Here is a 14,566-nt window from a genome sequence, read left to right on the forward strand (position 1 = left end):
CTGTTCATCATCCATGGGTAGTGGTGGCGTCTGTTCGTCATCCATGGGTGGAGGTGGTGGCCGTTTGTTCTCCATGGGTAGTGGTGGTGACTGTTCGTCATCCATGGGTGAAGGTGGTGGTCGTTCATCATCCATGGGTGGAGGTGGTGACTGTTCGTCATCCATAGGTGGAGGTGGTGGCCGTTAGTCATTCTTGGGTGGAGGTGGTGGCTGTTTGTCATCCTTGGGTGGAGGTGGTGGCCGTTTGTCATCTTTGGGTGGAGGTGGTGGCTCTTCGTCATCCTTGGGTGGAGGTGGTGGTCGTTTGTCATACATGGGTGGAGGTAGTGGCCGTTCGTCATTCTTGGGTGGAGGTGGTGGCTGTTTGTCATCCTTGGGTGGAGGTGGTGGCCGTTCGTCATCCTTGGGTGGAGGTGGTGGCTGTTTGTCATCTTTGGGTGGAGGTGGTGGCCGTTCGTCATTCATGGGTGGAGGTGGTGGCCGTTCGTCATCCATGGGTGGAGGTGGTGGCCGTTTGTCATCTTTGGGTGGAGGTGGTGGCTGTTCGTCATCCTTGGGTGGAGGTGGTGGTCGTTTGTCATACATGGGTGGAGGTGGTGGCCGTTCGTCATCCTTGGGTGGAGGTGGTGGCTGTTTGTCATCTTTGGGTGGAGGTGGTGGCCGTTCGTCATCCATGGGTGGAGGTGGTGGCCGTTCGTCATCCATGGGTGGAGGTGGTGGCTGTTCGTCATCCATGGGTGGAGGTGGTGGCCGTTCGTCATTCTTGGGTGGAGGTGGTGGCTGTTTGTCATCCTTGGGTGGAGGTGGTGGCCGTTCGTCATCCTTGGGTGGAGGTGGTGGCTGTTTGTCATCTTTGGGTGGAGGTGGTGGCCGTTTGTCATCCATGGGTGAAGGTGGTGGCTGTTTGTCATCCTTGGGTGGAGGTGGTGGCCGTTCGTCATCCTTGGGTGGAGGTGGTGGCTGTTTGTCATCTTTGGGTGGAGGTGGTGGCCGTTCGTCATCCATGGGTGGAGGTAGTGGCTGAGCCATAGACAATCTGGCTTGAGGGGTTGGTGGTTTGAGTACCTCTAATGTCCACGGTCCAACGACTTCAGCATTACTGCAGTCACCAACACCGGACTGGCAAGGCAGACAGTAGCAGGATAAGAGACGGGTCAGCAGTTTGTTGGCTTCGACACATTTTACTGTGTGCAGAGACCGGGTACCCTTCAAAGTCTTAACACTCCTGTTCCGGTTCCTGTCCACCTGTCCATTAGCCACCCAAAAGAATGTCCGAAGGAAGTGCTTGCTGGCTGCTTGTTGAGGTTACTGGAGACGCAATAATCATAAAGGTCCTTGGCATTGGTAATAATGGCTGTGCCAGCTTTCACTGCTGTTGCTGCCTTGTGTTTTACCACAGCACTTTCCCCATCAGATGGCCCTTTGCCATGTCTTGATCCGAAGAAGTTTCGTTCAAGTGTACATCCCAAGTCTGTCAGGGCATTTGAAATGTCACAAAAGGGGCCTTTTGATTTATATTGTAATGAGCACCCATCTGTCCACTCGATGCTGTGTTCCAGTAGGATGTCAAGAGCTGTACGAAGATGAATTACTGCAAGCTGCGTGAAACGAAACACGGCATGGTAATCATGGACCCGGTCTTCGCTAATAAAAACCAGGGACTCAGTGGTGGTCTCCTTGCACTCTCTGCATGCATAATATGTCACAATGGGATGGACAGTAACTTGTTTGTGGTGCCAGTGTGCTGCTTGTATCTCATCCTGATACAGGCAGGCAAAGTTCTCTGCAAAATCTAGGACCATGCCTACTGTTGACTTCGAAAAAGGTGTGTCCCTCCTCATGGCCTCAAACTGGCGGTGCTGCCAATCAGCTCTAAACAGATGACCTGCCAGGAATGTCACCTCCTCCTCTAGCTCGTCCACCAGCTCCAACATGGTACCCATCTTTTTCACAAGCACTTTTCGGCTCACCTGAAAAATATAAAAAAAAAATTTTTTACCCAACTGTATCAGGGTTTTTTATTATTTGTGAATAACATAGTAGACATTCATTCTACACAATTTTATGAACAAACATTTTCAACTTAATATAAACATATTTTAAAAGAACATTTTAAAAGAGTAATAAAAGTAGAAGGTACCTAATATGGCGAATCTTTTATCTTAAAATGAAACCTACATCTATACGGAAAGTACACAGCAATTTACTTGCCAGCCTCCTGAAAATGAAAAGCCTATTATCTCAACCAAATTATAAAGTCAATGTTGGACAAATCTTGGCACATACTACAACAATTTTCCCAGACAGCTGAAAAATGAAAATGTAAATGAAATAATATGTTTTATTATTACTACTTACTGTTTGCCATTTGTTGTGCAGGCCTTAGTCTCCCACTTTATCCACGTCGTGGGTCCCTTCCATATACAGCATGCATTGTTCACTCTGGCACCAATGGCATTTACACTGCGAAGCTTCGGGTCAACATTTGTGCAGTATTCACATAAACACTGGCGAAGATGTGAATTTCTCATTAGGCGTACATGTGCTGGACGGCATTTGGCGAACTGTGAAAAGCTGATCTTCGTTGAGGAATCTGAAACTTCCATGTAAAGTCCTGGTACAGATCCTGGAGAGGCCTTGTCAGAATAGTACAGCTCTTACCAGTCTTCTTTGAAACAAGCTTCTTGTCAGGTAGGGGAGAGGCACTACATTCCATGAAAGCCACTGCTTCGTTCCGGGATTTTTTAAAGCGTGACAGTTTAACATTCTGCCTGGAAGTGCATTTCCTGGTTAGCTTTAATAAGGTTTTCCTGTGGGCTCCAAAGGCTCTGCTGCTGGCTCTCACAGACTTCTTCTGGTGGCAAACAGTCAACAACACACTGCGAGCAATAATGGACTTTTTATACCATTTTCTCTTTAAGTTGGTCAATGAACTTAGGACCTTTGTACCTATTTTAAACTCCACTGTCCGTCTACTGGTTGGGTTTGCTTCAAATAGCTTATTTTTTCTTGGTGTAGACTTGTCCATCAAGTCCAAGACGGTCTGGACATATTTTCTTGGGCTTGATGGAAGCACTGACTTGGCCCGTGACAGTGCCTTCCTTCTTGCGACCCCGCTTCTTGTGTCAACAATCCGATCTACAGAGATGTGTGCTTCTTCTGCGGCCATGTGTTGCAATTCTTCTGCATCACTGTGCTGCAACTCAACCTGTGTAGATTTTGTAGTTAGTCTAGCCTTCTTCTCCAGATATAATCGGGCACGTCTTTTTTTTATCGCAACCTTCTTCTGCGGTGTTATGTGTTCTTTCTGTCGTCTCTTCTGTTCTACCCATTTAGAACGTTGTTCCTCTTGGGCAGCCCTCGTCTTCCTTGGTGTGTTCTTTTGTTGCTCTTTGTCCCTTTGCCTTTTAGCCCTCATTCTCAATTTTGCCTTTTCGTTCTGCACAGTCCTCTGATCGTCAGTCATATTCTGACGATATTCTTTGCTTGTTTTCTTGCTTTGCTCCAGGAAGAGTGCATATTTCTCTGGATTATTTTCCTTTATCCTCTCCCTGCATTCTTTAACTCTTTGAGCTGGTGTTTTTTTCTTTTTCTTCTTTGAGATAGCTGCAATGAGCAAATCAATGGAGCTGGTAGGTGTTGACTCCAACTCATTTAGTTTTCGCTTAGCAGCAAATGTACTGCTTTGACGAGTTGACATGCTAGCACTGCAACAAAAAAGTAGCTCAATTCGGTGTCAAGTCATGTAAACCACTAAAACAACTTACAGACAAAATTCAAATTAAGCAGCACCTCATCAAAACATGATGCATAAAATATAGCTCTCAGTCAGTACAACAAATACAACTGTCACAGACAGGACAATACATACCACAACCTTTTTTACAGTTGTGGAGCACTAGTTGGGACAGGGAAAATTAATATCGGAGAATGATGGGTCCACCAAGGGTGTTCGGTCCTTCGACCCAAACACATCAGGTAAGCTCTAAACCAACAGAGTTAAGCCCTTCACCCAAGTACAGTGGAATCCGGGAGTACTAATAAGTGGTACATAATTTAAGAAGGTGTTACAACAAATGTTGCATGGGGGTGAAGTTGGGAGCAGTTATCACAAATTTAAATAGTGTGTAATTGTTACACAATTCATTATTACAGCAAAATTACATGTTCGGGCAGATTATTACAAAAACTATAACATAAATTAACTTACACAAAAACTGAGAATCTTAGCAAGGCCTAAAAATATGTCATCTTTCAGGAAACATGCCATAAAAAGGTATGGTACACGATTGTCAGAATTTTGTGGGGTTTTTTTTACATTACCCTGTCTGTATCCAGATAAGTACAAACATACTAACAAATAATATTTATTAACACAATATTAAATTAATTTTAAAAAGTTATGCCTATAAGCAGAGATTGTCTTGTTTTGAATGACTTCATTTTAATGTCAAACTAATGCAGTTGGTTCCATGTTACGTTGTTAACTGCCCACCCCACCCACCCCAATTAAAGCTAGCATTGGTCAAAATGTTGCATAAAAATATATTGTACGACACCCAAGGATATAGTAATCTACAATTAATAAAGTTTGCAAAAATGGTTTTAAACGTTTGCGCCACAGAAAGCTATTTTTGATTTGATGAAACTGTCGTAACAAAGAGCCCAGCACAATAACGTCCGTGTTATGTTTGTAACAATCCGGCGATTAATTTGAAGAGAACATAATACTGTATATTGCCGTGTATTAGCCGACTCCATGTATAAGCCGACCCCTCAGTTTGACCCTAAATTTCTACTACAAAATTATCAGTCCCGTGTATAAGCCGACTTAGCTTTTATCAAATAATAGACAAGCATGAATTCATAAAAATAAATTGATTACCAATTCTTTTCTTTCTTAAATCGAACCAATGATTTTGGTAAACATGACAAAACGCAAATGACCTGGGATCGTCTCATTCTGTTGTTATCATTATGTCTTGCTGTAGTCTGTGTAGGCCCATTTCGATAGTGACGTCAGAGGTATGTTCAGAAGAGCGAGCGCTCGCAAAAGTTTGTTGGACTGGTTTTTAAAAAATTATTTCTGATAATTAAAAATAAAATTATGATAGAACACAATCTTGCCAATCAAACTTGTTCACGAGCACCCGCCAACCTCCTAAACACGTCGCTGTTAGTGCCTCACTGGCGGTGTACGCATAATTTAGCACTCGTAAAATATTGTAACAAAGGAACAAACGCTGAACACGATTTTAAAATTATTATTCATATTAATAGATGCATTTATAAATATTTTACATATATATTTGTCACAAGTGAATGAAATAAAGAATGAAACACAAATTAAACACAAGTAATTGTTAAAATGTCATTGTCTGATTAATTGGTCAATCACTTGAACTGTCATCAGACGGTAGATCGGTTGTTCTGAAGCCGTTAAATTCGGAATCTGAATCCTGTGCGGAGATGATCGCCCAGATAGCTTCATCTACGTTGTCGTCATAATAGTCGGCCATTTCTGTTTCGTTGGTGTTTTCTCTGACATCTATTTCCGCAGTTATTACACCTTTTGGGAACTTATCTTTTGGCATCATCTTTCTTTTAAAAATCACCATCGGCTTCAGTTTAGTCCCATCAGCCATACATGCAAGGACCACTGTGAAGTGTTGTTTTTCGGCACCGCATGTCTTCACCTGAACTGTGTGCGTCCCCTTTCTATTTACCGTTCTGTTGCCTGGCATATCGAAGTTCATGGGTGTCTCATCCATGTTCCCGATCTGTCCCACATCTAACTCGAATCGTTTCCTTTCTTTTATTACAAACTGATGAAATGATTCGACTTTGTTGTCGACTTCAGCTGGTAACTTCTGCGCAATGTGTGTTCTCTGGCGGAGTACCAAGTTGTTTCTTTCCATAAATCTGGAACACCATTTGCCGGATGCCTTGAATGTGGGGGAAATTTCTATGTCTGTCCTGGTCTTGCAAATGTACACTGCCCGCTGTCGTATCATCATACGTGTAATGATGTTACCGCACTGCCGTTGTTCGCTGACCCAGGGTGCCAGGACTTCTTCGAGTGGCAGGTTCAGTGATACGGAGTGCCGTCTCGCCTTCTTCATCTTCGGCATTTCAGCAATCGAGTCTTTATCTTTTCTCCAGTTCCGTATTTGTTTTTCGTTTACATCAAACTCTCGGGCAGCTGCACAGTTGTTGTTCATCTCGGCAAACTCGATGACCAGTAGTTTAAAACTGGCATCGTATGTCGATCGATCGATAAGAATGGTGATGCCCAGGGACATCGTATATTAATATTTATAGTCTTTCCAAATAATGATCATGTTATGTTTTGATTACTATTAACAACATGAAATAAAGCCGTTATTTTATGAAGGATGAGGCCCACACTGCTTAGTTAATCTTTTGCACTGATATACTGATGTGGCTTTGTTCTAACAATTCAGTCAAGACAAATTAACAAAAACACTTAAATATCCCTTGCAAGAGGCCATATTACTATTCACTACATTTTAACAACAGAATAAACAATTCGGACAACGGCTCATAGGTAATTAACTTGTTAGTGGGATGACAAAATATCAAACTAATTAACACTGGTATATTTAATCCCTACTTCTCTTACTCTGCTTGTACTATGGAACTAAAAGTTCAGCGGTCACAGTAATTAGTGATCACCGGCTTTGAAAAACAAAAACAAAGACTGTCACGTGGTTTGTACGGTCTTTACCAGAACATGTGACTTTGTTAGGAGAAGTTATTTTTAAAAAAAATTATGTTTTATTTTTACTCGGTATTATTACTACGTGTTATTTAATTGTCATATTACTTTTAGTATTTAAAACAGTCGGCCTATTAAAAATAATATTATAATAAGATGTAGAAGGAAAAGAAGAAGAAAATGTGTCATGTATTACAACTGATATAAATACAAACATCGATCTTCATCAAAGATGGCGGACAACAACATGCGTGACTGCGTGAGTCGGACCAGAACGGCCGAAGTTTTCGATCGGGATTTTATGACTGCCCTTTTGTGGGAAGTATTCTTGGTCTTCAAAACTCGGCTAATACACGGCAATATACGGTAATGGCTGGCAGTATGAATCAGGTAAAGGTGAAGACAGTATATCAGATTACACCAATTAGCAATACAATGTTTGATTTTTACCAGTTTTAACCGAAAATGCCTATTTTCGCTTTTTAACAAGCTGTCGGTTAACTACGAAACATGGAACATAAAATCCTTGTTTCCACGTGCGTTTGTTGCTACTTTTAGTGTTTGACTGATCTTTAGGTTATGGATGCGCATTTGAAGCATTTAAGAAAATAATCAGCTCTTACAACAATGTTTCGCTGTATTACAACAGTGTTGATCAAAATATAAACCGATTAGGCATTTTTTTGTACACACTCATTACCATCGTAACAACGAAGCTATAATTTTAGCGTCCTTGTTACAAATGAAACGAAAGTGGAAAATACATGCAACATCTTATATTTCATGAAACATTTTCTTTTTTTGTAATGACTAAAATATATTATGCAAATATTTTAAAATCAGTTATAAATAAAATATAACACTTGCAAGCACTTTTTGTCACCATATAGACTGCTAAAAATAGAATTGGAGAGTCGACATGGAAAACTTTTCTCTGATGTGACTTGATTTGAAAACATTTTTGTATCAATTAAATCTTCAAAATGCCAAGAAAATACACAAATAAACGAGTCGGTTATAAATTAACACAACATAAATGTATAAAATGCACAAACTTACCTTCAAGAAGGCGTCAGCATTGTGGAATGTTGTAAAATTACAAACGTAACACATGGTACGACCGCGGAAACCCAAACAAAAGTTGACCTTTGTGACAAAGGGAGCCACATAGCAGGGACACGTGGGCAGTTTTAACCATCCGCATGAGTACTTGACTTAAGACGCATAGAAATAGTCTGTTCTTGGAAATTAGATTTACATTAACCACGGTTTTTATTGTTACAAACAAACATCGAAAACAGGAAACAACAACTTGACTGAATGTTCTGAAAACAAATGACATCTTTTAAACACAAATTTACAGATCAATTTTATTCTTACACACAATGTAGTGTAGTAGTGAGTGTACGTATGGTCATGTAAAAATAGTTTGACATTTTTCTGGGAAGTTCAAATGGAAATAAAGTGTTAACACTTTTAACTTTGGTTAAATTTAACTTCAGTTTAAATTTTATGATCAGAAAACATACATATAATTGCATAGTATAGACAGATCGGTCATTTCACTCAAAAATTTATTGTTTTTGTTTGCGTTTATTTTGTAAATTGCAACACTTTACAATCCCATCGGTATGACACAAACCAGCAGTGCCATTTTAGATTAAATTTTTCAGATTAAACTGATTTTTCAACACAAGAAATCAACACTTATACATAATACTGTCTTTATTGTCTGCTGTATCACTACTCTTCAACATGGAACTGTCATATCAACACTATAGGAGGGAAGGCAGCTTCATAATATTGATTTAAAGTATGTGACCTATGTTGGTACACAGTTTCTGAGAATCACCCATATACTCTCCACTCCTCCTATTCCAAGGTCATTTCGCCTATAGAAATGTGTACTATTTGATATATAGATAATTAGGCCCCCTTCCCCACAATTTTGTCTGTCCCGTCTTTCTAAATCAAAACCATCAATATGTAACTGTGCATTATCTGTGGTATCAGAAAGAAATTTTTCACACACACCTAAAATGTCTACTGATCTTGCATTATTTATAAGTTTTATGTCATCTAATTTGGGTATAATATGGCAAACATTTAAGTTTGCTATTCTTAATCCTTTCTTAATTAATCCAAATGTAGTACAATCATTAAAACCACTTGTATCATGTGAAGTTTGTGACCTATTGTTGTTTTCAGCATGAATATCCATTATTATGTACTGTTTCAAATGATGAACCGTGAGTATAGTGTGAGATTTTGGAGAGATACATGTATTTTCAGATATAATTTCCTAGAAATTGCTACAGCTGTATGTAACATTCATCATATCACTGTTCGAATGTGACACATTTGTATTACTTATATCATGCATGTTTACGTTACAAAGATTTACAGTTGACTTTGTCTCAAGAGAGATTTTTGCATTAGGATTTACATGTATATTAGAAGTATGATAATTATTGTTACTGTCATCAGCAGCACAATGGCAGGGATGTAACGAGCAATTTGGACATGTTAATATTGCTAAAGGACTAAAAACGTTTGATACAGTGGACTCGTCTAAACCGGACTCACTTCGTACCGTCGAAATAGTCCGGTTTACATAGAGGACCAGTTTAGGCAGAGTTCATCCAGAGTTATGGTTCTTGAATGATCAACAACTCGCGATTAACAATGACATTTGAACCCATGGATGGTTGGGAAACACAGTCATACAAGCCAGACTTGCAATCGATTATTTCACAGACATACAAAATATACTTAAAGGGACATTCCTGAGTTTGCTGCAATTTTTAAGATGTTATCGACTAACAGACTTTTTAACTATTGTAATTACATATAATTTTCTGCATAAAATATTAGTAGCAGAACTTTAAATGTGTTCCTGGTCGTTCTAATATGTGTACTAGGTTAAATTTCACTTTAGTTCCGAAAACATTGTTTATTTGTACGTACGAATTAAAAAATTTGGACTAAATCTTTCTGTTTTTACTATGGATTTGAATCAAATTCTTGTATTAATTTGACTTTAGTTTCTAACGAAAGTTTGATACGTTGCCGTTTTTGGGGTCTCTTCGCCATTATAAATGAAATAAGACATCACAAAATAAGAGTAAACTTCACACGAGTGCGATTACATTTTGTATTTGATCTTGCGATGGCGTCCTGTTTACTTGGCAATTGACTATCATTGTTCAACTAATTAAGCAGCCCGTCGTTCAGTCAAATCCTAATCCGGTGTACACAGAGGTAATTAATACATGAATCGTTCTTTTGTTCTTGATTTTTGATCTGGGCATGCTTTGGGGTAGTTGTCACTGACAGTATGCTGTAAACTTCCTCTGGGCATGCTTTGGGGTAGTTAAATTGTCACCGACAGTATGCTGTAAAACGTCCTCTGGGCATGCTTTGGAGTAGTTAAATTGTCACCGACAGTATGCTGTAAACTTCCTCTGGGCATGCTTTGGGGTAGTTGTCACTGACAGTATGCTGTAAAACGTCCTCTGGGCATGCTTTGGGGTAGTTGTCACTGACAGTATGCTGTAAAACGTCCTCTGGGCATGCTTTGGGGTAGTTAAATTGTCACCGACAGTATGCTGTAAACTTCCTCTGGGCATGCTTTGGGGTAGTTGTCACTGACAGTATGCTGTAAACTTCCTCTGGACATGCTTTGGGGTAGTTGTCACTGACAGTATGCTGTAAACTTCCTCTGGACATGCTTTGGGGTAGTTGTCACTGACAGTATGCTGTAAACTTCCTCTGGACATGCTTTGGGGTAGTTAAATTGTCACCGACAGTATGCTGTAAACTTCCTCTGGACATGCTTTGGGGTAGTTGTCACTGACAGTATGCTGTAAACTTCCTCTGGACATGCTTTGGGGTAGTTGTCACTGACAGTATGCTGTAAACTTCCTCTGGACATGCTTTGGGGTAGTTGTCACTGACAGTATGCTGTAAACTTCCTCTGGACATGCTTTGGGGTAGTTGTCACTGACAGTATGCTGTAAACTTCCTCTGGACATGCTTTGGGGTAGTTAAATTGTCACCGACAGTATGCTGTAAACTTCCTCTGGACATGCTTTGGGGTAGTTGTCACTGACAGTATGCTGTAAACTTCCTCTGGACATGCTTTGGGGTAGTTAAATTGTCACTGACAGTATGCTGTAAACTTCCTCTGGGCATGCTTTGGGGTAGTTGTCACTGACAGTATGCTGTAAACTTCCTCTGGGCATGCTTTGGGGTAGTTGTCACTGACAGTATGCTGTAAACTTCCTCTGGGCATGCTTTGGGGTAGTTGTCACTGACAGTATGCTGTAAACTTCCTCTGGGCATGCTTTGGGGTAGTTGTCACTGACAGTATGCTGTAAACTTCCTCTGGGCATGCTTTGGGGTAGTTGTCACTGACAGTATGCTGTAAACTTCCTCTGGACATGCTTTGGGGTAGTTGTCACTGACAGTATGCTGTAAACTTCCTCTGGGCATGCTTTGGGGTAGTTGTCACTGACAGTATGGTGTTTTCAATGTTTACATGTAGATGTTTTGTGTTTTCCTTTTCACATTGAATGTCTACAGATGTTTTACTCTTTTGTGGAATTGTTATTGTTTGAACTGTTGTATCATTTTGTATTGTATTGTTACTTTGAGTCATAACACTAAACTGATCAACAGCATTCAGCTTTTTTTCGCATGTAACTTTTACTTGCAGTAAAGCTTGTGTGTCTTTAAGTTGCTGTTTAATTAGCTGCTTTATCTCCTCTTGCAGTGCATTAATTAGGTCATTCTCTGTGTAGCTGATTTCAGAACAGTCAGAAATGTCATGAATAGCTGAGTTATGCCTGACTGATTTTGGTTTTCTTTGAGAGCTGATAGGGGTTGAGGCACTGATGGGCTGTTAGTCCACTACTTTTACTGCAGTAGAATGCTTTGCTGTTTCACATGATTGGCACATTGTACATGCATTTACAAAAGTACTCACCCATTCTACATTGCAAGCACCTTGAACATGGATTTTGTTTGTACTGGTATACAGAGTTATATAGTAGTATATGGGATAAGATAAAGGGATAGATCTGAGGACATAAAGAGAAGGGATTATCCTTTGAATGGGTCAATTAGAGAATGGCTTCTTAAAGGGCTTCTTAAAGACAATGATAATTGAGACATTTAAAGAACCCATTGGATAGGTCAAGGACTCAATGACAATTAAAACTCAATTGGCTAAGTTAATTGGGAAATATTATATATAAATAAAAAAAATTAAAAAGAGGAATTTTAGTAAAAATGTAGTGTTTCTTTCTTTCCGTTTCTTTTTTTCCTGTTACTTTTTTTCCATTTCTTTCTTTCCTGTTTCTTTTTTTCCTGTTTCTTTCTTTCCTACAATCATGTACATCACCCTTGGTTTTATATATAAGTCCATTCTTTTTGTCTGCTCCAGTTTTTAGGAGATTGTAATTGTCCAAGAACTCTTTTACCATTTCAGTTATTTTAGGATCTATTTTGATAATTGTGCTCTGCTTATTGTTCATCACTTAAGAACTGAATATCTGGTGGATTTGCCATGTTGGATTTTTCATCTTCACTTGGTTGCACTGCATGATCCAGTGTCCAGTTTAATAGTTGCTTCATCCAGGGATTTATTTTGTATATCTTGTGCTGTAAATCCTAAGAATGATTTTGATGAACTTGCTCCAAAGATATATATGAGGTAAGCCACGAAGTGTCTGATCGAGACCGCCATATTGTTTTCAAAGTTCTTTGTTCTGCAGGCTGTTTCCAGTTTCTTTAGAATTTAGCTTTGTAGTTCATGAAATACATTTCACATTCCTTGTTGCCACTATAAACACATCCAGTGACAACTGTATAGTTAAAAACAAACTTGGATAGAAGTTCTATTTTTGATAAAGAAGCAAAAATTCTCTTCTTAACAGTTTAAGGAGCTTTAAACTATTAACTACTCAGTTGCCCCCCCCCCCACCCCCACCCCCCACCCCCCTCCTACCCCCACACACCCCCACCCCGCCACCCCAAACCAAAAATCCTAGCTACGGCCCTGGGCATAGGCGTATGGGCTCTCATTTTTTGGGGGTAATTTACGTTGCAGGCAGATTTCTGCCAGAGTTGAACGAAAATCCCTGAATCTGGATAACAACAATTATTCATATTAGCTTTATACTGCCAAACAGCAGGGCTTCAGCTAACGGGTAGAGGCAATGGTGTATGTGTTTTATTTTTTATTTAACGACACCACTAGAGCACACTGATACATTAATCATCGGCTATTGGATGTCAAACATTTGGTAATTTTGACATACTAGTAGTCTTAGAGACATTAGTAGCAAGGCATCTTTTATATACACCATCCCAAAGACAGGATAGTACATACCACGGCCTTTGATATACCAGTCATGGAGCACTGGCTGGGACGAGAAATAACCCAGTGAGCCCGCCGATGGGAATCAATCCCAAACCAACTGTGCTTTACCACTGGGATGCGTCCCTCCCCTGGTGTGGGAGGAATGCATTGGGGGGGGGGGGGGGTGGGGTGTGTGTGTTAAAATACTGTAAATCATGAAATTAATGCGTCATGATATTATTGCGTCTGTACATGAGTGAACAAAAATGTGTATTTTTATTAATGCGTCGGGCAAAAGTCCACATCACATAAAAACCACAGTTGTGTTCTTATTATATTGTTTGGGCTTCATCTTTCATGTTAAAAGAAGTCAGTAGTTGTTTTGACAGCTACTACATAATCTGAAGCTAATCGCATGGTGGGTCGACCAGGAAGCCCTAATTACTTAAAGTAGTGTAATTAGTATAACTACACCTTATTGTTAAGGGTATGCCTCGCACTTTTGTGTGGTGATTGCTTCTAATTAATCCACCAGTAGGAATAAAAGGTAAATGGGTCGCTATTGCAGGGCACAATATTTCACGCGAACGCAGACGTATTATTCTAACAAATGTTTTAGACTGATTTTATACACTTGATGCGCAGCACAGGAATAGACGTTAACAAATGCGATATATTGCAACAGTGACAACTTGCGACCAGTCTAACTTAAAATGCCATGTATAGAGTCGAGCCAAATGGTTTGAAGAAATATGCATGGATTTTTGGTTGCGGTTATATAATTTTCTAATGTTTCATTTTTAAAGGAATATATTTAGTAATAAAATTTGTTGATGATAATTTTACAAATGTTCAAAACAGTTTAAATGTATACAGTAATCCAGAAGTGTAAGAAAATTTGAAAAATACTCACATCGCAAAATGAACTTTTTAAAAACAAAACATTTGGAACATCACTGTATTATATAACCGCTATGATATTCCAGGAAAGAGAAAATAGAATGGCAACATCGAAACGAAAGAAAGATTCTTGAAGTATTCACAAAACGACATTTAAAAAAAATTGTTTTTGTATTTTCCTTCATCTTTATATTATAAAAGTTTTATTTTATTTAGAAGTATTATAGTAAAATCCTGAACATTTTTTGTATTGGGAATGAGACTAAACAAAATGCATCAAGTTATTATTGTGTCGATGTCTTCGCCGCATTTTTCGCATTAATTACTTGCTCACATTAATTTCATGATTTACAGTAATAGAAAAATAGTTTATTGATACTGATATTTTAAGTATGTAACCTTCCAGAAATGACTGCAAAATGGTGTCTTGCACCTTCCATGCTCATTGGTTCATTGTTTAAATCCTAGTTACAGCCCTGAACAGCTATATAGGGTTGCAAATGAATAACTACATATTTTTACATGGATTACAACTAATATTGTGTCAGAGTAAAATGATGGAA

The 14,566-nt window shown here is 39.2% G+C and overlaps 2 protein-coding genes across 2 annotated transcripts in view; both read right to left on the reverse strand.

Moving 5' to 3' along the window:
* The window catches only part of LOC121383904, a 180,777-nt gene that overhangs the window by 38,715 nt on the left and 127,496 nt on the right, over positions 1-14,566 (reverse strand). The window lies entirely within an intron of this gene.
* On the reverse strand, positions 1,027-3,122 carry LOC121384664. Its single transcript, XM_041515149.1, has 2 exons — positions 2,359-3,122; positions 1,027-1,970 (listed from the first exon to the last, which is right to left on the reverse strand). The coding sequence occupies exon 2, from the start codon at positions 1,941-1,943 to the stop codon at positions 1,209-1,211; it is 735 nt and encodes a 244-aa protein (XP_041371083.1). The 5' UTR covers positions 1,944-1,970; positions 2,359-3,122; the 3' UTR covers positions 1,027-1,208.

This window comes from Gigantopelta aegis, chromosome 10, assembly GCF_016097555.1.
Source record: "Gigantopelta aegis isolate Gae_Host chromosome 10, Gae_host_genome, whole genome shotgun sequence".
Lineage (NCBI taxonomy): Eukaryota > Metazoa > Mollusca > Gastropoda > Neomphalida > Peltospiridae > Gigantopelta > Gigantopelta aegis.